Source organism: Opisthorchis viverrini (assembly GCF_000715545.1).
Source record: "Opisthorchis viverrini unplaced genomic scaffold opera_v5_13, whole genome shotgun sequence".
Taxonomy (NCBI): domain Eukaryota; kingdom Metazoa; phylum Platyhelminthes; class Trematoda; order Opisthorchiida; family Opisthorchiidae; genus Opisthorchis; species Opisthorchis viverrini.
In genome coordinates, this window is record NW_008751669.1 from 2,478,678 (window position 1) to 2,501,797 (window position 23,120).

Here is a 23,120-nt window from a genome sequence, read left to right on the forward strand (position 1 = left end):
GAGAAGAGTATCTGTGGGCGAAGATAACACCAGACTACTAGCTAGTAGGCCAGCGCTTGACTCAGTAAAACCAGTAAAGTCATCAGCTATCCTGAGGTCAGCAGCCACGATCAGTACAAAATCCTTGTTTGGCTACTTTACAACGACATTTTCCGAAGTAAGGACCTTGTACACTACCGGCTGCCCCTAAGTTAGCTTTGACAAGTCAGAAGTCAAGTACCCAGTCGAGAGAGGACCCAGAACTGGACTTTATTCTTCACCCCAGACCGAAGCAAGGAGCGGCTAACCAGTGACATTGAAATTTCCTTAACTAATATCTAATAGTCGATTCAAGTCTGTTTTGGCCTTCCAGAATCACTCTGGTGTCACACAGAGACTACCTTGATTTTACTGAGTAGTCACATCATTTTTCGGTTCTCTATAAACGATGCACACAGCCCCGTAATTTTCTCATTTTATTTCGGTTTAAATTAGGTGCGGTGGATGAGACATTATGAAGTGAATTTGTCCCTCAACATATCATTTCTTACTACTACTATACTACTTGGCGACTAGCAGCCGGATTTAGAGTAAACTTAGGCTACCGATTTCGTAACACATGAGCCTATCGACCTGGTTTCAAGTAACTGCTCTGCTGAAACGAACGCCAAGAAGCTATCTCTGGAAATGATAATTCATACCTTTTAGGTTCAGTCAGCTCGCAGCAAGTGGCGCGGCTGTAGTGTGTCAGTGTGATGAGAAGATAAGGCGGACAGAACCCATGCCGAAGTGATTGCAATATGCCTTAGAAAGCGTGATTCCCCTCAGCCGCGATTCTCTACCGTTTTCCATGTTTCCCTTTAGACCCAGCCGGCACCTAGTATTCTAGAAGTTTTGTACCTACGGATTATACATAGCTCAAGTGGGATTTTTAGGGGTTTACTCACAATGGCAGCTTTGTGAATTTTTAATGAGATTTTGGTTGATCACAAAGTACTAAAATCATAGATAAAAGGCAGACACTGGTGAAACTGAAAATCTCTTCTTTGTGCACTAATAGTAAAACACTGATAATCAGAAAGAGGATTTCACGATGTTTATGTAAGAGTCATAGTTTGGACATGCGAGTGAAGTAGAGTCACATGTATTCTCTGGCTTTTGACGCAGGATTCGTCCGAAATTAGCATGAGGCGAGATTCAAAATTTCAAAATCTCCTCGTCCTGTTGAAAATTGCACGAACCTGTTGTAAATGTATGTTGTAACAAGTTCGGCTCCGACATTTACGGAACTGAAGTATGGTGAATGCCAAATTTTCATCACTGGTATTCGTGATAGTGCTGTTATCTTCTCGCATATTTCAGGAGGTGGTTAACGATTTTGTCCACTGTCACAGATGTTAAAAATAACTCAGCCAACTTAGCATCACGATGTGGCATACCAATGGTGCATTGCTTCTTGTGCACATGTGTGTTTGGCACTCAACTTTTCGACACAGTTTTGTTTAGATGTTTTCCAGCATCAAAAAGTGTGTAGGATCACACCACATGCCTTATGTTAGGTCATCTTTCGTATATCTTAGTTTATCTTACTGAAATAAAACCATGCCTACTGATTTTCAGGCTATTACTCAGTTCGAACTTGAAGATCCGTCGCTTGGGAGCAGTTTGGCTGTTGTCCTTCCATCTGCTGTTGGATGGTTGATCAGTTTGCGAAATTTGCGAGCGTGCTCCTTACCAGCCTGTATTCCACCCCCACCTGATTTCGCGCCTTTGCAAACGTCACGGACTGGATCCAACTTTTTTTCAGCACATCCTTCTGGTGGGAGTAGTGGAAGCGGCGAAAACTGGCAGGCCGGTAGCTCCCGGGCATCATCGTCCCACGCGATGGTTCATCAGCATACGTCTACACCAGTTTTTACGTCCACAGCGGCTGCTTGTCGTCTGCTCAATCGAGCACTCATATCTCTGAGATACCTGCAGCGCCTGGGGTTGGCTAGATGTCACCTGACTGGACAGTTGAAAATTCTACTGAATGGACTTAGTCAACCACTTGAATATTTGAACTTGCAGGTTAGCTTCTGATTTATCCCTACATAATGATAGATACGTCTTATAGCATTTAATATCTAACATCATAACATCTAATCAAGAGCCCAAGTACTCAGAAGGAGTAAAACTCAGGTTTTCTCTGAGACCATAGCTTTTGTGAAAAGTAACTTGCTTGTGGTACTAAGACGGATTGCAAAGTCTAGTTCTCTAACTGTGCAGCACTGTTACTTGTTTTAAAAAGTAACTAAAACTCCAGACAAAACTGATGGTACATATCAGGTATTTTTGTCTGGATAGCAGTCATATTAGTCAGTGGCGTTTAAGCGCTCGGTGGGTTTGTTATTCAGGTCTGTATTTCGACATCCACTTGTCACGTGCAGATTGCTTTCGTAGGCTAGTCTGATAGTCTAGCGGTGGTGTACGTTTCTATTCAGATATTGATTTTAATCTAGCTAGACAGCCTTGCGTCACGTGTTTAGGGCTAGCGGACGATAAAGTATCACGTGTTTATTTTGGCAGCAGTTCTCACTGCAGGACTTTTCCCTAGGCCTCCCTTCATTGCTAACACTTCGGGTGCAACCAGTTATGATATGTGCAGACTATTATGTTATCCTCTTTTCATTCTAGGTTTAGATCATATATTTACTCGCCTGTCCTTTTGTACGCGTTTTTCCTCTCGTACCCACACTGAACAGCGAAAAACTTTTCAGTAGTTTATTGCATACCAAAAACTTCGCTACAGTTTAGACCACTTTTTGCGTATCTTCAGGATTGCTGCTTATCACCGGAAGATATAAACTTCCTCATATTGCAATGGCGTCCGCTGCAGCGACTATACGAGTTGAATTTGTCACGAAACAACTTATCGAAGGTTCCACAGGAGACGCTTCATCACATGGTGTACAGTCTTTGCATGAGACCTCCGGGCCAACTGGTTTGCCTGTCTATCGCCTACACATGCCTACCAACAGAATGCCTTGTTTGGTTGGTCGGTCTCATGGCTGGCATTGACGCAAATGTGGTAAGATCATGTGAAATGCTTAGTCTGTGGATTCCGTGTTTAGCATTGGTATCGTCCGAGAATTCTAGCCTTAGCAACATAGTGCCAATTGCCAGTACACAGAAAATTCGCTGCGATAAAACTCAGGGTTTTCCCGGCCAAAATTAATTCTTAGGCAAGCCTGGATTCAAAACAACGCTTAAAAAAGCCAAGATGGTGAACAGAGATCCGTCGGGCTATCTTCTCGAGGAGTTCCCGAGCTTAGAAATAAAAGAGCTTTCCAGTTTCTGGCTATTTTTGGTGGCGTTTCCGCGAAACCTGAGGTGTTACAAAGTAAACAACGCAAAGCTAAAGTTGGTATATTGCACCTGAAGCTTATTAGGATCAGGATGTTTACCAACTTAATTTCATAGTTCGGGTCTTCAAAACCTACTGAAACCAGTTCCTGTCTTTAAGCTTTCATACCTCGTCTACCTAAATGTCATCATCACGACTGCTAGAAATAGCAAAATCAGTTTTGAAATTGGCGTTCCTCTGCTCACCACTCGATCCAGTCAGGGCAGTTGATGGTGCTGGAAGTCCTCCGTGATTGAATTCATTATCAATCATAGGTATCAATAGATTAGTCCTGTGAACTGGTGCTTAATCGTAATGAAACTGTGGAGACAGAATGGCACAGTAAATGATGAAATGAATGGGAAATAGTGGGGGCTTATTACAAAAAGCTTTGTCTCTAAAGAAGATTTTTAACAGCAAAGTGCCTAAATCTTGTAACGCCAGCAGGATAAACATATCTGAGCATCATGTTGGAGCAAGACGCTTGGTTTCCTTTGCGAACCTCACCCAGTGCAAACCCAGCATGCAACGACACACTACCTTTATCCAGGTAACTCCACCAGAAATTTCTAGCAAGCCTTCCAATGAATTCACCGCTTGGTTTCCTTTGCGAACCTCACCCAGCGCAAACCCAACATGCAACGACACACCAACTTTATCCAGGCAACTCCACCAGGAATTTCCAGCAAGCCTTCCAATGAATTCAGTTGTACTCCATGTCCTGCAGGGATTTCAGCCTCACGCGAGGACGATCACTTGGGCCCCACCCAGGAAGATGCAAACATCTCACAGTGCTTAACTTGATATTGATGGCCTTCATTCGCGTTGTCACGTCATGACCTATCCTGTGTGAACTTTCGGCTAACAAGGAATTACCTTGAGAAGCATGGCAGTCAGGAATGGGTAGTAAACGTCACAATCACCTCAACCTAATATGCTTTATTTGCTGCACGACCGAATCCGACTCATTGCCTAGCGCTGGACTACAAACAGCTGCAGCAACTCAAAGTCTACTATATTACAGAGACAGCAGTGGTGAAGTTTATGAGGATGGACTACAAACAGCTGCAGCAACTCAAAGCATACTATATTACGGAAACAGCAGTGGTGAAGTTTATGAAGATCCTCAAGTTTTCATATCGGAAAAGTCGAAAAAAGTCGTAAATTAAGGCTACTCTCACTACTGTTTCGCCAACACGGCTATTTTCTCTCAGTGAAATTCGTTTATCACGTCAAAGATGACACAGGTCGGAAAAAATTGTGTCGTGCCCTGGTGATGCGTGCAATAATTTCATGTGTCACAATGCACTTATGGCTTATGCAGCTGCCAAGATAAATGAACTTATCAATATATTCAAGTTTTGTATTCAAAGGTGTACATAAGGTTGGATGTTCTGAACTAGGACCTCAAGGATAGCTTCTGGAGAGGCATAGTACAACGGTGTCATCCACATAATTGAGGTCCAGCAGTCCTTCTTGAGATGTGACGCTGGCAACCAGATTTGCGTTTCCCTAGAACGCCATTCCATAACGCCTTTGATTAGAAAAGTGAGTAAGTTCCTTAGCCAAAGTTTTTGGCTGAAAGACCTGACCGGGATAGCAGCGATATTTAATGTGATACGACTAGCTTAGTGCAGTTTTTTAGGGGAATCTCACCATGGGAGTTTCAAACCCCAGCGTGGAACCAGGTGTAAGCCTGACATCTATTCACAGACCAGCTTGACATGACTGACTGCGAATGTCACACGGGCAATTTTCGGTACACCTTAGTGGATTGCAGAAATCCACAAACCGTCGCAACACGGTAAGCTTCAGTCCCACCTCAAACGAGACATCTGATGCGCAAGCAAGCATCCATTTTCTAATTGCCCCGTTACGGATTTGTTGACGCCATCCAATACCAATAACGATCCTGAGATATGGGTGGTCAGAACACTGGAAATGTCTCAGATCGTCTGTTTACAGAAGCAACGCCTCGTAATTATACAACAACACAGCTTTTGTCCAAGTCTGGTACCTGCGACCCTTGAGGGAGTGATACGCCTAGTAAACAATACAAATAACAAACGTGATTCGTGCCTTTGATATTCGTGCTCTGACTTAATCAGGCACACTTCCGTCAGTAGTAATACAGCTACGATGGTATGTAAAATGCTCCACAACCTACAGTGCTTCTCACTGAGTTGCCAGGGGCATAGGGTGCATGTTTTGGAGCATAAATCTGCACCTTGTAGGTGTTAGATGCACACCGAAGGCTGGTGTGATGGTGGCCACTTTATGCTTTGTATTCGTTGTTGAAGATGAGGGTGATGTGGTCACTACTGAAGATCGACAGGGTTCTCACCAGTAAGGAGTTGAAGAACCCGCTGCGTTCACCTCAGTAGTTCATCTATGATGGAGTTGAAAAATAGTGAGAAAGCGAACTTCCTTACAGGACACTACTGTTTGTAGGGAGGCTTTTAGATGACTCCCCAAACAAATAACATGTTCGGAATTATGTGAATGTAAGTAACAGATTATGTTCACCAGTCTTTGAGACACCCCTGGTTGAGTAAGCACGGTTAGAATCCCCAATCAACTGACAGAATCGAACGCACACTTGATGTCCAGGAACTTGAAGATGATTTGTAATCTGAACACAGTGATGTTTGGATGCTTCTATGATTCTCATGTCTCTAGCTTTTGCGTGCCGCCTTAAGATGATGGAGAATCAGTGACACCAGAAGCCTTGTTAAATCTGCAGTCTACTTGGCTCCCTTGTTTTCAGTACATTTACTGCGCAACCGTTTCTGAAGATGGGTATTGTCATTGACTCTACTCAGTTGCACGATGTGCTCCCTCCTCCCAGATAGGCGCAAACATGTTAGACGGCCACTGACTAAAGAACTCACCATTGTCGTTGAACAGGGCAAGTGGCAGGTCCTCGTGACCAGAAGCGAGGTAACTCTTGAGGAGGAATATACATTCGGACACTTTCTAGGCCGAAGTGGGCTCCATATTAAGTGTCTGCCTTTCGTTCCTCTTTGCTGAGAGCCGTTGTGATGTTTAATGGATCCAGTGAGGATATGTTAGACGAACCAATTTAAACACCCTCCACCACTCATCGCTCCTTACACTTCTTTGAACCTCTGGATTAACCGAGCTCCGCAACGTGCACAAACGCTCAGTTTTATCTGGCATCGGATTATGCTCTGAGTTCTTGTAAGAGCCAGAGGAAGACTGCCGCCAGGCTTCCAGCAAAGCCGCTGTCCTATCAGAGACCCAAAGCTCGGAACAGGTTAGGCGAGCCTTACGACAGGTTGAACTTCCAGCCTGAGGTAGAAATTTCAATATCTGTCTGTAATTATCATTATTACCATCCTCCGGCATCTGGTCAGCAGTCGGGCGTTAGAAAAGTCGCTTGTGATAAGTTCCTAATAGAGATTTCGTTCTGAAAGTGAAACAAAGCTATGTCAAGGAAAACAAGAAGCACTGTACTATCAGTCTATCCTCACTGGGAGGGTGAAGACTTTGATGCTAACCAGTGGCGGTGGCTTCATGCTGTCACCTTCAATCCAGATGATTTGAACACGCGTTTGGATAAACCTCAGGTGTGAGCTGCTTTGCCGCTCTCATTTCATTCTCCTTAGATAAATTTACTAGTAGTATGGCAAACAAGCACGATTGTCCACACACCGGCTACTCTGTTTGTAACGATGTCAATGACAAGTGTGTTCTGTGTAATTAAGTGATTCGCAAGTATTTTTCTAGCTTTTCAGGATGCACTGTTGATGTCCATATCTATTTTGCGTCAACCTTATTATCTACATCCCGCGATTCTACTCACTCCTGAAGGATTCCGTCACGTTTTTTTATTTCCTTGTACCGTTGCAGCTTAGTGGGATCATTGTTTATTTCGAGTTGAACAGTAATGAATGCGTCCGTCCGTTTTTTAAGGAGTATTTTTTGGTACGCTTCCTGTAAATTTTCCATTGAAAAAAATACGCTGAACACTTATACTTCAGGAATGTCGAAGCACAGAAGTTGCCGTTGTTAAACATCAGTTCTGCTCCACAGACCACCGTATCGGTTCAGCTCCGACAGCATTCATTAGCGGATTTCCATATTCATAAGTGTAAAACGCCTCATTTGTCACAAGAACACACATAATTTCGAGTATCGTTCGTTTTTAAAGCTCCTCGTGCTTCGATTTTCGACTTCTTGTCGAGAATGCGAGTTGGAATTTCCCGACTTTCCGTCAACTCTTGGGTTTTGTGACGCATAACCTGCGCCAGGCATTGGAACCACATCTGTTTATCTCCGGAAGTCAAAACAGTTGATTCCTATGGTCAAGCAAACGTAATTTTTCATACAACGATACGGTCATGCACGGGCATCTTTGAGTTGGTATGCTGAGATATTGCGCACATAAAAGTGTCCGAATCGGTTGCATTCTCACCCCATTTCATTGACAATTACATATTCACCCTAAAAGGCACCATTCATCAGACAATTCGGATCACTGATTTGCTCAACATTATTGTTGCGTCCACCGTAAGGTGACAGATCAAGAGGAGGAAGCTCACGGGTTGTCCTTCTAATGATTACAAAACAATGCTATCGTGGTTGACGTTTGCGTACCTTCGTTTTTTGAGGATTCCTGAATGTGGCCCGATTCGGCGAAAAGTACTGCAGAACTGTGTTAGATTGCGAGAGTGATGCCTTACAGCTTGTCACATGCCTATTCGCATCGGTAGCACCGTGTGCCCGCGTTCATCACTTTGGTTGGTCCGGGTGTACTGCAGTTTTCTCTCCCGGCCCTAAACTCATCCAAAATACTCCCATCTCAAGAGCTAGTCACCAGCACACCATTTGATTTTCGTTTTGTAGTTAAAGTTGCTACTATTTCTGGATATCAAAAAAAAACATTGGAGCATATCAGTTCACGCAAACGATAACCTAGTTTGTTTACTTACTTGTGAACAATCTGAAAGCATGACACCGACGTACTGAAGTAACTACATGCTAAAGATTGACTGAAACCTCACTCGAGGCCGGCACAGTGTGCCCAGCTGTGTGAAGCTCTTAGCAAAAATTCTGGTTACGTATACCATCGGCGCACGGATAGTTACGAAACGGAGAGCAAGGTATCCTGCTGTGCAGCACCAGAAGAACCGTGGGTTTTTCTGCATCAGTGCTTCATGTCGTCATTTCCAACATTTGGGACAGACTACTGTCAATAATCTAACTGATTTGCGAGCCACAATGGACAGTAAATCTTACCACGAATGCACCATTTCTTGGTTATGGTTCTATCGACGTGCCCCTGTTTCCAATGGTGACTTCCATGCTAGGATTTAATAACTGTAATTCAACCAGTAGTTGGACTTTTCTTCACCTAAATACGTTAACCAGTAATGAATTGTTCGCCTAATCACTCCGAAGGTACGCGTGCTTCACAGTGCACAGGAGCGATGATGGTTTTGACGGTTACCGTCCTTGTTAACAGACAGCTGAAACACACTTCCCGTGCATCACGCTGCTTCAAAACGATTTTTCACGAAAACAAATCGTGCCCTGCAAAGCAAAGTCATTGAAAGCGATGATGGTTTTGACGGTTACCGTCCTTGTTAACAGACAGCTGAAACACACTTCCCGTGCATCACGCTGCTTCAAAACGATTTTTCACGAAAACAAATCGTGTCCTGCAAAGCAAACCAAGTCATTGAAATAGAATTCCAGGTAAAATTAGCATCTACTAGCATATCTTCCAATCTCAAGGTCCTTCGAGATGATTGCTTTACTACTTCTCTGGGATGTTGCGTATCATTCGGAATTTCAAAAAACCAATGTGTAAGAAGTTTCTTTCCGCAAGGCAGCCGAGTAAAACACGCAGTCTCATTGAGTAAACATAACCATTTCAAAAGGACCGCAGGCTGATAAAATGAAAGACATAAAAACTACCTTTAATCCCAGGTGCAAATAAGACCACTAGATCACATTTCTGAATCATACCTAATACATGCTAATTATTTTATTTTGCTCTCCCGGTGGATGCTTTATGTGCCTTTGTCATTTATTCATTGCCCCGTCTCCAGAGCACCCATTTTCATGCGCGCTACATAGACCCGTATATATATATATATATATATATATCATATAAATCATATATCATATCATATATATAATCATATATGTAATCATATAACTGGTATGTGTGTCTAAGTTTCTGGGGTACACCACAGATTCCACCATTTCATTGGACATTGTTACCCGGAGAGTGCCTCTACTGAAGCACTTGGTCCACTGTGGTTTGTTTGAAAAGTTGGTAGCCGTCTGTGTCATAGGTTTGTCGCTCGTGCCCAACTGTTCATGAACACATAACAGGAGTTTTAATTAGAGTCGTAGCTCTCGTTTCAACAGTCGCCCTCGTATTCTGATACAATTCTTCGGCTTAGCGCAGGTCAATTCACCGGCTAGAGATACAATTCTTCGGCTTCGCGCAGGTCAATTCACCGGCTAGAGTTTCCCTCTAGAAAAGCAGGAACTGGCATGAAAGGGAACTACTCACGAGGTTACTGAAAACTCTTCAGCAGGCCGCTTCTTACTTTTGTTGCAGAGGAATTTCGTTTATCCGGTTGAATAGGAGATGCAGCCAAATAACTAAACTGTGGTATGATTTAACTCTTCAGCTCCATTTGGTTGAATTTCTCCTACCTTTTGTGCGGAGGACAGAAATGATTTCGTCACGCCTTGTGAACAACGTCAGTGAATACGGTGTCTAACGACTGTTTGCAAGCTGAGGTAGTCTTAAAATGGAACTCACACACTTCTGTCATTTAGCGGTGTGTGGGGCACGAATAGCCGCAGAGATTTGTGGGCCAAAATTTAGTAGTGAGAAATGTGTTTCTTTGACACTGTATACTACTTTTTGGTTCTTCCAACAGCTGCAAACTGCTTAACGCCAGACAGTTGAACTTTGGTTGGAGGAAATTTTCCGGCCTCACTAGCTCGAACTGCTCTGATTTCTTATCAAAAAAATTGTGTCCTACAAAAGATTATATAAATGGGAGCGTAGTGCACTAAATAGTCATAGGACATACTGTTCGCCGGTTGTGGAAGCCTGTCAAGCCGATACCTACGAATTAATGCATTAAGGACACTCAGTAAAAAATGCGCATTTCACTAACTGAAGGAAAGAAGTTACACAAAGTCTACACCTGCAGCCCATCAGCTCCCTGGGGGTCTCACGTCTCTTTTCAGCTACACAGGTTAGAGTGGCCAAACGATGCAACTATGATACGCGCGTTACACTCATCCAGTTTGCCGCCGTTGTGGTGGCTATGTGCTCCCATGTGGTGATTTTTCTTCAAACTACAGAGTACTACGGTTGGCATACAGAAGTAACCTTTTGCAAAACAGTCATGACAGAACTCCTCATTTGTTATTATCTGCCCATCAATATTCATGGAATCCCGCTTACTTTGCATCTAGTGGCTGCATACCTCCATTTGGGGCTCTGTAAAACTTTGTTAGGTGAGCGTTGACTGGATATTGTTGCTTCTAATTAAACTAGATCGAAAAGTGTATTACCGGGAAATCAGTCAAAGTCCAAATAACACTGGATTCGGTGTATTTATTTGTGTTCTGCGGCATATTTGCATACTTATGATCATCATCAGAGTTAGCTAAATCTAAGAGTCAGCCTTGGTACCCAACTTCTGGCCATATATTGACTCTCTTTGACAAATAAGTGAAATCGACCGAAGAGCAATGTAACAGCTCCCATATTTCAGGCCACCACCCTGCTTTTCAGTTCGCCTCCATGTCCCTTTCGGTGGATATCCAGAGTTTATGGCACATTTATTTACTTATGGGCAAGATACCCTTCTTTTCAGAAGTTCTCGCATCTGATTATGTAAGTTAACAGCTATTCTAGGCTTGAAGATAGACAAATGACGGAGTGTCGTAAGTGGTCCGAGCTCACAAGTCTTGTCGCATGAAGTATCTTTGCGCTGCCATTCAATTTCTTCGGTATTGAGACCGTATATTAGCATCCACGTCCGCCAACCGGCAACAATGCCTTTGAGTTCCAGCTAGTTCAGTAGTTAAGGCGCGAACCTGTTAACCGGAATGTCCGCGGTTAGATGATTGGACAACTCGACATTACCTCAGCCCTCATGCTTCCCTTGAGTGGTATTGCACGTTTGCACCAGAAGCTTGCGACAGCTGATAGTTTCCAATTTAACAGTGTTTAAGTTCATGTATGGAGTTTTCCCGTGTGCATTCGTTTTCGGCAATCATATATCACCAACGTGGTACCGTTACTGAATACATCACTTCCAAATACTTGTTATCATGAGTGAAAACAATTGGTACCTGCCCTCTACTCTCCTTTGTGAAACATACAGCGTAGTACTCGAAGCCGTTTTATTTTAGCCACGTTTTCACCGAATCAGTCATCATTACACGGAGCACACTAGTCAAGTTTGGTAGGCTGAGCGTATTGGAAGCGATACACTCATTTATGCGCCAAGTCTTTTGTCCATTTAAGTTAAAATTTCCATGGCCCAGAACCTGAGGGGTCAGTGCGGTTATTCCTTTTTAACAGGGCCCTTTCTCATTTGATAATTTATAACCGTGACATTCATTAAGGTTCGATATTGTCACAGGGAACATTTTTCCGACCTCCGGTTATGTTGTAGTGATGGTTTCAATCTCAAATTGTTAAACAGATTGAGTTGGATCTACATTGTTATTAGGGTGGATAGGTCTGGCGCCGAAGATTCTGCGTCCCATTTTCACTTTATGAGTTCAGAAACGACTACAAACTTGTTACCAACAATATAGTCAACTTAATTTCGCTAACATAATTTATTTTCAGTAGGAGGGTTGAATTTCCTACTGTAACCCTCCAAGTTACCCCTTATAAGTTACTCAAGGCCGAATCTTCTGTCATCAGGTCGGCCTTCTCAGGTAATATTATTGCGTTTCTCAGTCTGTGTTTATCTGATCTGTCCACCGTTTTTGGTTCCATTACAATTTGGTTGTTGGTCTGTTCGCCGAGCTTGACATTTGGATTGCAACGTTTCATTGTCATCAGGTCGGCCTTCTCAGGTAATATTATTGCGTTTCTCAGTCTGTGTTTATCTGATCTGTCCACCGTTTTTGGTTCCATTACAATTTGGTTGTTGGTCTGTTCGCCGAGCTTGACATTTGGATTGCAAACGTTTCATCACCAATAGAGATGATATCGTCAGTGCAGGGTTGAGTGGGTTCTCTGCCATCCATTACAATTATTACTCATTTTGTAAACGATCGGCATAACTAGGACATTTTACAACTTGAGGTAAGTAATGGACTTGCTGGTTATAGGATTTCACTGAGAGGAGACGTGATCTCTAGGACATATGTCATTGCTCAACTTTACTCACTCCTCCCATGCTTTGGAGTGGCCTCAAATATCACAGTCCTGTTAGTATCATTGCTACACGAGTTTTTTTCACAGTCGGCGTCCAGAAGAGTCATTTGTTAATACGTGAATCAAGAGAGTACAGTTTGGACCTAGCTCCCTAGCACCCTATCAGGCCAACGAGTGGTAGAACGATAGTTGAGGAACACTCCTCTAACTTCGAACTCGTTTCATGTACTTTTAGTTGCTTGTATTTTATTGAGCCAACGTTGGCAACATCAGATCATTCTGACTTGTTCTTTTGGAGTTTGGGTGATTCTTCATCAAGTGACTTAGGTGCTTCTTTCCTGTTATTCGCAGGCAGCACAGTAACACAGGCAGCTACTCCGGTCTAGTCTTACACGGACAACGAGGGATCAAGCGAACAGCGTATAGATCGGTTTACTTGTTAAAGTATTGCTCGTGAGTAGACAGTGTCAAATTCAGGAAAGGTAACAGCCATCTTCGAGGACCAGCTGTCCGCCTTAAATCAATGAGCCCTTCAAGGGGTTTTGTATTGATATCCTTTTCGCTGTCCCCTGCAATTTAAACCTCCTATCGTCAGAATTATGGCTGATACGCCATTTAACTTGAGTTTCATATGTAGGTAATACGACAACAGAGTTGAAAAGTGGCATACTTTCCTTAAGCAAATTGTTGGTGCCTTCATCAATACGTTGGTGACCAGAGGGTTTGATTCCACTCAGGCATGTGCGCTCAAAGACCGCACATTTCTTTATGGTAATGGTTGAATATAACATGGTATAACGTGTTCGCACGACCGGCTTGCCCCCGAGTATAAAGAATGTCCCAAATCTTCGCAAACTTCAAGACGATTCAGCTTGTCACGAGGCTCTATCAACATCTATAATCAAGAACACGGATTTCGCACCTAACGTATGGCTACTTCAACCAAAAAATTTCTGTTCTCAAGTCACACCTTCTTTCTCCAACAGACACTATAGGAATTGTTTCCGGACGCGGCTATGGGTCAGTCATCATATAAACTAGCGATCGTGGCTTGCCAGGCATCATCATGAAACTTATTCCTTTACTCTTGACTTTTTTTTACAAACTTCGGTGACCACGATCCGATATAACCACTCAATCTAAAGAAACTGTGCGTGTGTTGTGATTGCAATATATCGAGCTTACCAAATGGACGTCAGTTGAGTGTCTGTGACCTGGTAGCTTGCAGAAGCAAACGCCCAGATCGTGACCTCCAGAAACGATTTTACGAAACTGGGTGAGTTGAACAGGACAGTATGGACAGCTATTTTTGCCAAACAACACAGGCTTTCCACTGTTAGATACGGAAGTTGCTGCATTTTTATTCACGTCCCTTTCGTTTGAGTAGTCCCTTCTACGGATCATTGGTGCACGCTAAAGTTGGAGACGTAGGGATCGATTCCCGCTCTTATCATAGCTCAGTGACTCTACGCAACCTTAGCACTTCCTGGAAATTAACATCGTAAGAGCAAACTAGTCCCATAATACCACAGACGAGCGTACCACACTGGCGGAGTAGTAAATAGACTCACTTTTCTCAGTCCTGGCACGACTGAGGCCATGCATTGCCGATGCGTTATAGCAATATCAAAACGATAGTCTAGGTCTTCAACGGCTTCGTGTTGACTAGCCAAAATAGCTGTTTCTGAACAGAGCTGAAATGCTTCAATTAAAAGTTATGTATGTATCATTCTAATCCAGACTCTTTTGCTTTGACTCACACATCCACTAATCGATTTTGATTTCGGTTGCACACTTGACCGAATGCATTCATCCACCTTTTCAGAATCAACCAACAGGCACGGACTGCGATGATTCGGCTTCCGACAAATGGATAGACACAACTTCTACATTGCGTGTGCTTTGCTTGCAGCCGTTTGTCCCTCCACCCAGAGATGTTATCCATCGCATTCTTCATCGCGTGGCTCGAATGCCCAAGCTCCAACGATTACATCTGTTCCCAGCTGCCTATGCGTTTCCAGCAGATGGTGAGGCTAGTCAGAGGGAGCTTCGTATGGACTGGATTTCACACAGTCGTAACTATCTACGACAGCGTTCGCGTCCAGATATTGAAGTCGTATAGTGACATGCTGTTGAAACTGGCTGAGAACATATGTGCTCGTTGAACTCTGTGTTCTTCGTATGATATATGTCTGTGATGCATCACATTCATGATAGGAACTCATCAGTGCTATTCACGTACAACCAAGCCACTTTTCTTTCATGCACGTCAACTAACTGGAGACATGTATGCATACGTTTGTAACCTTTTTTGATACACATTTGCGCTGACGTTTTTTTTTGAAAACCATTATTGGATTTATGCAAACAAAGTTTCCACATGAGGAATATACTCAAGCTTAAAAACATGGGAAAGTCCCATCTTAATCGTGCAGTAGTTCTTACTTGACTGTTGCATTAAATGTGACGATAATCTGGTAAATTAGGAATATGGAGACTGCAAATGTCTCAATGTACCGGTACTGAATATTTTGCGTTCCTGTACTGAGAAAACAACTTTCTGATAAAACACCGTATATTGTAATGGACCATAGGTATTTGGAGAGGAAGACACTGCCTTGTGACTCTTTGGAAGTGAAACTTGTCACCACTACTCTGATGCCAGGCGAGTAAGTATCTTTGTTCGTCTTCATCATCAGCATTGACAGCATGACATCACTGTTCAACACTAATGATTCACTAACGTACATTCATGATTCATTTGAAAGCCCTACTGTGAAGAAAAGAATAAAAGTGGATCGGGTAGGGAATTAGCGCTAGCTTACTACAATCATTTTGAGGTACCAACACCTCCAGACACTCATTCAAGTAATCCAGATAGAAACTAAAAAACAACGCGGTTTGATGAAACTGTACTCGCCGCGCAACTGGTATGATGCTTTGCGTTTAACTTTACAGTCCAGGTGAAAATTTTCATTGGAATACTGGCACAAAAACTGTATTTGGATACATCGGAAAATCAGTATTGCTTGGTATCTCAGGCCATTCCTCCGTTATTTCGTAGCCTCAGATCTCAATGAACGGTCTAATATTTTATAATGCTGCATTTTTTTTGTCGGCACGCTTGGTTTCATCTACCTCAGACGAACCGTCCGTATCAGGTCCCCATTGAAAAACATTACATTTGATTTGACAGATAGTCCTTTCGAACTTTTATGTAAGTCTCCGATGTCTCAGAATACGGATTGATGAATAGACTGTTCTCGTGGACTCATCATTAGGACAAACACGGTTGCTAAACAAATGATTCATCAATATATCAAGACTAGAGTTCAATCCGTTTCCATTATACTGAAATATTTACGGTACATGCCCATCACTAGAGGTAGGAGTAAGCTCAGCTTTATGCCTTCTATGAGTGCTTCTGAAAAGCCGAAACGACTATATGCAGAGGCGCGTTTTCTTCGCAAAGGGCGAAATTTGAACTTCGGTAGACTTTTACCACTAGCATAGAAGCGCAACCTCCTACGCTTTTTCACAAATTGGAATGAACTCATTTGCTTGGTGGGCAGTTTAGAAGTCGAAATGAGTTATGTTGGGGAAATTATTGTTGCAAGACGCGTATTCTGAGTTACTAATAGCCAAGCATATCACAAGAACGGAAGCCACAAGCGAACAGCTAACGGTAAGCACGAATGCGGTCTTCGTGAGATCTCTGCGTAACACACTTGAGCCAAGTCTCCTACTCACTAGTTATGTGGGGCAAAGTCTTTTCACTTTCTTCATCCTCCTCCTGTAAAGTAACCTAAAAAGGTTAAAACGCGATGAAACTGTTCAGGAGCACAATCGTACATTCTGGATAAATACTGACGTTGTGATTTCCCGCCTTAGTGCCTCAGTCTCTGGTCGCACACTACAAAATGAACAAAGACGACAATTCTCGGATCACTATCATGCACCCATGAAATTATTTTGGGATCTTCGGGCTTTGCCTAACAGTGACGACAAATGGTGATAACTTTTTTCTAGACAACTCACTTCGAAGCAGTTTGTGCAATTTAATGTGCTCAATCGGCCTTCATTTACACCTCGTTACGGTGTACACTACACTCCACAGTTGAGCCAATATAAAGGTGGGTTCGCAGTAGCGGTTATATCGGAATATTATGGGGAACCATAACGATTAATCCCGTACCGTACTGGAAATGACGCAGCACAGCTCGTAGATGGATACGTCTGTTTGGATGACACATGCCTTCTAGATGGATGGCGGTACACAGATTTGGACCATGAGTATGAATGCCATGGAAAGAAGCAAGAACAGTATTGTGTGGCGAATCGCGTACGGTAGGTGACTGGAGTCGATATTACTGAAAAATATCAAACATGGACTATCTATTTTGCACGTTGCACCTTTAAAAAGCATTACATGTTACAAACAGGGAGGAGACTGTAAACCACAGTCACTTAGCAAAAGCCTGCTGCTAGAAAACACGACCAAATCTTGCTCATCTCTACACAGGAAGACCGAGAATGGTGACATTTCGGTCGGAACCACGTTAGTTTACTAGGACAACCAAGAAAAAGGGAAGGAGAGACCAGTCCTCTCTGTCGACCGCTGGGGAGGAAAAACATGAAATCAGTGAACGCTGAGCTGATCAAGGAAGGAAAAAATAATAGAACTAAGAAAAAAGACATCCAGGTTCTTGTGGCTCACATCAAGGATCGCCAAATCCGACAACAAAACGACCTAAAATAATGGGATTCTGCAGAATGAATACATGGGAATCAACCAGCCACACTCATGAAGACAAATCGCAAGTTGGCAATGGACCAAACAGATTGAAGGCAGCCAACTACAAAAGTGGAAGCCACATCATCAGCTGATCAAAAAGCGGGTAGTTGGACCACGGTGTAATGCAGATCAGGAGGGGACCAACCAGGAAAGGAAATAATGGACGATTCCGGAATGCAGTGGGGCATCACATTGCAAAAACTACAGACCGCAAAGCAGCAAACATCATGACTGATCCTCTGAGCTGATTATTAGTAGCCAGTCAGCTTACTGCCTAATGCTTCTCACTGCAAACTATATAAGAGCAAGCACGAAAAAAAGAAACTACCCACCCAACAGCTCACTGATAATGCTTCTTCGAATGGTTATGGAACGTCTGTGAGTCAATCGCCAAGCTCGATGAACACATCAACATCCACCTTATTTGTGCAAACGTGGGCATGACTAGCAAATTAGATCAGGTGTATTCACTGGAAGTCATGCAAGGAAGATTCACTAATAAGTCCAACTCACAAAACCTATAGATGAATGTGTCCACGCTGGTACGTTGAAGTAAAGAGTGGTGCAAGAACCTACCCTGCAGTGATTTCAATAGTCTGATACATTCATCCGTGAATGTTGTATGCTGTGAACTACCGAGGTAGTTCGGCCAGATCCCTGAGAGGGTTGTGGTCCTTCGGTCGGCACTGAAACGTCACGTAGTGTTACATACGTCAGGATGAGCTGACAAGCATAAATTCTAGTCTGTTATTGTAACTGTAAATTACAAGAGTTGTGTAAACACATCACTGGATCAGTTTGTCAGATTTACTTGTCGTGTACCCACTAGGACTACGGTAAAACCCAGTGACTTCCTAACTGATGGCTAACAAGAGAGTACAGTCAGCTTAAGCCGACGAATATTGACACCCAGTCGCTGGCATAAGTGGGGTACGTCCGCCTCCTTGAAGCTTTTGAAAAGAATCACGTACATAGCGGTCTGCTGTTCACCATAATTGTGTTTACTGTGTTCCATAGTTTGTTCTAAATGATAGACAGCAACCAGGGCAAAAATATCGTTCTACAACACCTGCCTACTCCCAGTCAAATAAAATTTGCGTTGGATAACTGTGACGTGTTTTTTGCCACATGTTAATCTGTCGTGATCCATTCGTCGTGGCTGGATGTTCAAACATATAAGCAGACAGTGCTTCGTCGTCAACATATATATCGAATTGGGAAACAGTGTTCGATGAAATATAGTATGTCAACTTGCCAAAACAGATAAACCGCTTAGAATGAAGGTAAATCCGCAGTGATAATAATTTGTGAAACTTGCTACATCCTGAAGGACACTAGATGACGCGATGTGGGAGAATCACTGTCGTACCTAAATTTTTTGTGGTAACATTTTGTTATATCTGCTGTTTCGTCAATCTGAGGTATCTGCCGCTGACCCGCCTCCAGTGCCTAGTGTCGGAGAGAAAAGACTCACGGAAGGGAACACAACAGTTCTATTCCGAACAAGCGAGTGAGTGAAAGCGCAAAAGTTACAACGGCCCCACGCTTTTAAAGGGGACTTTCTGACATTGATCCAGGCTGTCTGATAGGCGTTAGTGATCACCCATCAATATCGATCGTGCCTCTGTGAAAAGCCTGAACGCTGATCACATTCGGTCATGCTTCTGTGGCGCAGAGAACACTCATCAGGTTTTACTGAATTGATCGAATGATTGACTGGCCTGGATGCTTGCCGGCTTTCCAGTTAAGCTTTTGGTGGGGCAGTAGGTTCCGGGCGTTCAGAAGTTGGTTTCAGGAATCTGACCTTCCTGATACCTTTGTTCGAGAAGACGGACGCAGAAAACTGTATCCTCATGCATCAAGAAGTGTTATTCCGATTAACCATCATGATAGAAGCGCTCACTAATTTCTGATAACTTGCGCGGTGTTTGAAGAACATAAGGCTTCCAGCATGTGAATTGTACTCACACTATTCCATTAGATGAATGGAAGCGAAAATTTATCCAACAGTAGGTCGGGTTTTCTGGTAAGCTAATTGATATCGCCCTGTTTACTGCCAGCTGGCCTCCCCATTACAAGTGGTGAATGTAAGCATGTTTTCCATAGGCGGCCTTCCGGATCTGCCAAAGGCTAGAGATGTACATGGTTAGCTGCTAATTATAACACCGACAATTGGATCTCGCTGTGAATCAAGGAGAATCCAGAAGCTCTTGGTTGAAATTGCCAATCTGGTCTGTCACTGCTTGCAAAATACAACAATGAGAACCTAGATGACGTACACGACCAACATGTGGCTATGGGTCGGAGATGTCCAGTCGACTAGTGACAAGCAAACTATGTCGATCACAGCGGACAGTTCGACTAACAAGTGTCAGCCCATTCCAACTTGTAAAAGTCGACGGCCCAACTTGAAGGAGACAAAAAGCTTAACTTTATTGCGCGTCGGTAAGATTACATGTTCTAGCAGTAAGGTTACGGCTTCCTTGGTGTGTACTGTTCAGTCACTAATGGAGGTTTGGAAGTAAACAGACAATATTAATTACATTATCAAACTGCCACTACCAGATGACTGGCTGATAAAAAACCGATTGCACTATTTCGTTTATGAAGCGAGCACTTCGGCGACTACAGCCTTGCAGAACCATACTTATACGAAGTCATCTTCCAGTACTGATTCGCATCGCATTGTACTTTGTTGTCGAGTCCTAGTGAGCACTACGCCTCAGAGAACACGAAAATTGCCTGGAATGCATAACTTTTCAGTGAAAAACGAACAGAAAGCAATCTATTCCACGATGAATTATCACTTGTCTATATTAGAGAATGTCACTTGATTCACCACAAGATTATGTAGCTCAAAAATTAAAGACTACCCCCGCAAATCGTTGCGTTTTAGTTTGTTCTGACCACCACCGTACCTGATAGTGTTTGCCTATATTTTATTCTAACAGGTCCAACTCTGCATTCCGACATCACTTGTTGCACGTGCCGCTTCGTCACACCGTTAACTAAAGACTGCAGGCGTACTTCCTATGTGCCGATTTCACCCGATACCCGTTTTATAGACAGCCTCCGTTGCCTCTCGAACGTACCATCTGTCTACTGAGCCGTTATCCCTGTCCACGGCCCGTTTACATTGCCTGAATGCCCATATCCGTGTATTTGTATATCATATGTATATCATACCAATAATGCTTACAGAAGGCCTTGTTGTCTCAATGTTTCCATTTCTGCTTCTACCGATAGAGCCATTATTGATTGTACGTTCCACTTAATTCATGATATTTGCTAACCCAGCCCGCTGCTGCCAGCCTTCAATGCATTATCTAATGTCCTCATTTGTCTTTTCCTGCTGTCTACCGAATACAAACAGCATGTCGTCTGATAGCTCTAAATCGTCCCTTAAAATCCTTGGCAGGCGGAATCATACAACTTTCACATCAAGAAAACAGCGACAACCAGGTAAAGGCCTTTACAAAACTTGGTGGGCTTTCTCATTTGGCTTGCTTCAGATGAAGTTATCATCGTCTGTTTCTTCTTATTTGCGGTCTAAATCAGTGGTTCCTGTGTTGCTGTAAACCTAAGGTCTTCAATGAATGATCTATTGGGCAACATCGGTCAGTGGGAATAGTCGGTAGCTCAAACAGCTGAAAAAAGCCGGACTCTGTGGTCCAGTGTCATCAAATACCGACGGTGTGTTGGCCGCTACGCATGTTGAACGCCAGTGCAGCCGGACTTGCTTCTGAATAATCCACAACTTAATACCATTATTGGCTTTCCTGGGTTCTAGTGTAATGCACGTGCATTCCACTGCAAAGGCTCCCCTTCGATACTGTGGTTTTGGAGGAAGTCGCACATACCGGATAAGTATGGGCACACACGCCCCAACGCCCGCTCATAGAAGCACACCCAAAAGTTCTCTGACATCATGGTTCGAACAAAGGGAACCTCTAAGTAAAGTTTTGGTATTTGACGGGATTTATTTGGAAGCTTGAAGTCCCACCTGGACACTTACTTTTGTTAAAATTTATTCAAAAATACGGAAGGTTCACCCTGGGCTTTCACTTGTTAGCGCGATCTTCTTGAAAAGGTTGAGTAATTTTGTGGAGCAGTTGGTTTCTCCACGTTCTTCCTCCTTGGATGCGTTTGAAAATGCCTTGAGGGTGTGCGCAAGCAATGCCTAAATTGATTTTGTCCACATAGACTGAGGAAGGAGCAGCAACTCGTGACTTCTGTACGAAAACATTTTTCATCGTTTCAGTAGACGTCTCACCAAAGCAAACGCCGAGGAACGTGTTTTAGCTTGTACACTTGATGAATTGGTCACGACTGAGTAAACGTTGTATCGGGTGATCGGCATGGTTCTATCGTCGCTCGTATACTGACCCTTCAGTTGCGGTGTTATACCACCCAAAACACAACCAGTAAAAAATCGAATTCACCTTGACAGCCTGTGTGCCAAGTGACGCCGATAATGTGAGGCAGTAATTGAATGCGTTTTCCTGATGAATTACGCATCGTCACAGGTGTGGTAACGCGCTGCAGGTATATTTAGGCATTTGTTGAACCACCGTGACATCTGCAGCTACCGCATCAACCGCCAACCTTCGCCCTCGATTAGGTCAATGTTCAGGTTTTTCTTACACAGGTACAAGACATGTCGTTGGTTCTTGCAAAACTTCACTGATGTAGCCATGTTCTGGAGGTGGAATGTCCCATTTGTCATTCGATCAGTATTCGTATAAACATACTAAGAGCTCAGGCGGTGGGAATTACTAAGTGAACAGAATCGAGGTTATGGAGCTAGCGAGCGCATGGGAAGCGGTCTTAGATAAGCCGAATCGACAAGTGATGGTGTGGTTGTCAATCCACTCAGGATCATTAGAAAAAGCCGGGGGTGGGGGATGAAAACCTCAACCGACAAAAGGTCTCGCGTTCACAACTATCTCAGCACTAGCTCACCCAAACAGACTGACAGAAGGTTCAAACGAAGTTCAAGAGGAACCATCGAATGAACCGAACCAGGAGAACTAGACCCTAGGCTTGACCCAAACACATGCAGGTTTCTACACCGACCCAACACTTGTTCAACCACTCTAACACACAAAAACACCTCGGCCGACACCCAACGGAGATTTAGCTTGACTTAGCTGATTGGTTCTCCTTCAGCCTTAAATCTCGACCTACCTCGGAACCTAGTCACTTGGCGTGAGGAAGCTTTCGTGTCAAAAGCGAAACGTTACCAAGCGAAAAATCTACCGATTGTCGCCAAACTTTTTAGAAGACGATACTAATAGCCTACTTTGGTCAAAAGATAATCTTGTTACCGCCTGTCATGGCTCGGTCTGTTTCGAATCTGGATATGTGGTAAATTGTGGTGAACATTGACTCTATTCTATTCATTCTGTTTAGTGTATTTTTATATGCCTTTGTTTTACGATGCGATTGATTGTACGCCCGCGATATTCGAGAATATACGATATTCATTCGTCCATATTCGGACTTCTATGCTACGCGTACATTCGGTAGTTAAGATACCTACCACTATTCTAATTATCACA

The 23,120-nt window shown here is 43.3% G+C and overlaps 1 protein-coding gene across 1 annotated transcript in view; it reads left to right on the plus strand.

Moving 5' to 3' along the window:
* Positions 1-15,170, plus strand: part of T265_01256 (hypothetical protein) — a gene marked incomplete at both ends in the record, with an annotated part of 33,760 nt that extends 18,590 nt beyond the window's left edge. The window contains 3 exons of the mRNA XM_009165241.1: positions 1,600-2,049; positions 2,798-3,049; positions 14,590-15,170. Of these exons, the coding sequence (XP_009163505.1) occupies positions 1,600-2,049; positions 2,798-3,049; positions 14,590-14,886 (999 nt within the window). The remainder of the gene's footprint in view (positions 1-1,599; positions 2,050-2,797; positions 3,050-14,589) is intronic.
* Between the last annotated feature and the right edge of the window lie 7,950 nt (positions 15,171-23,120).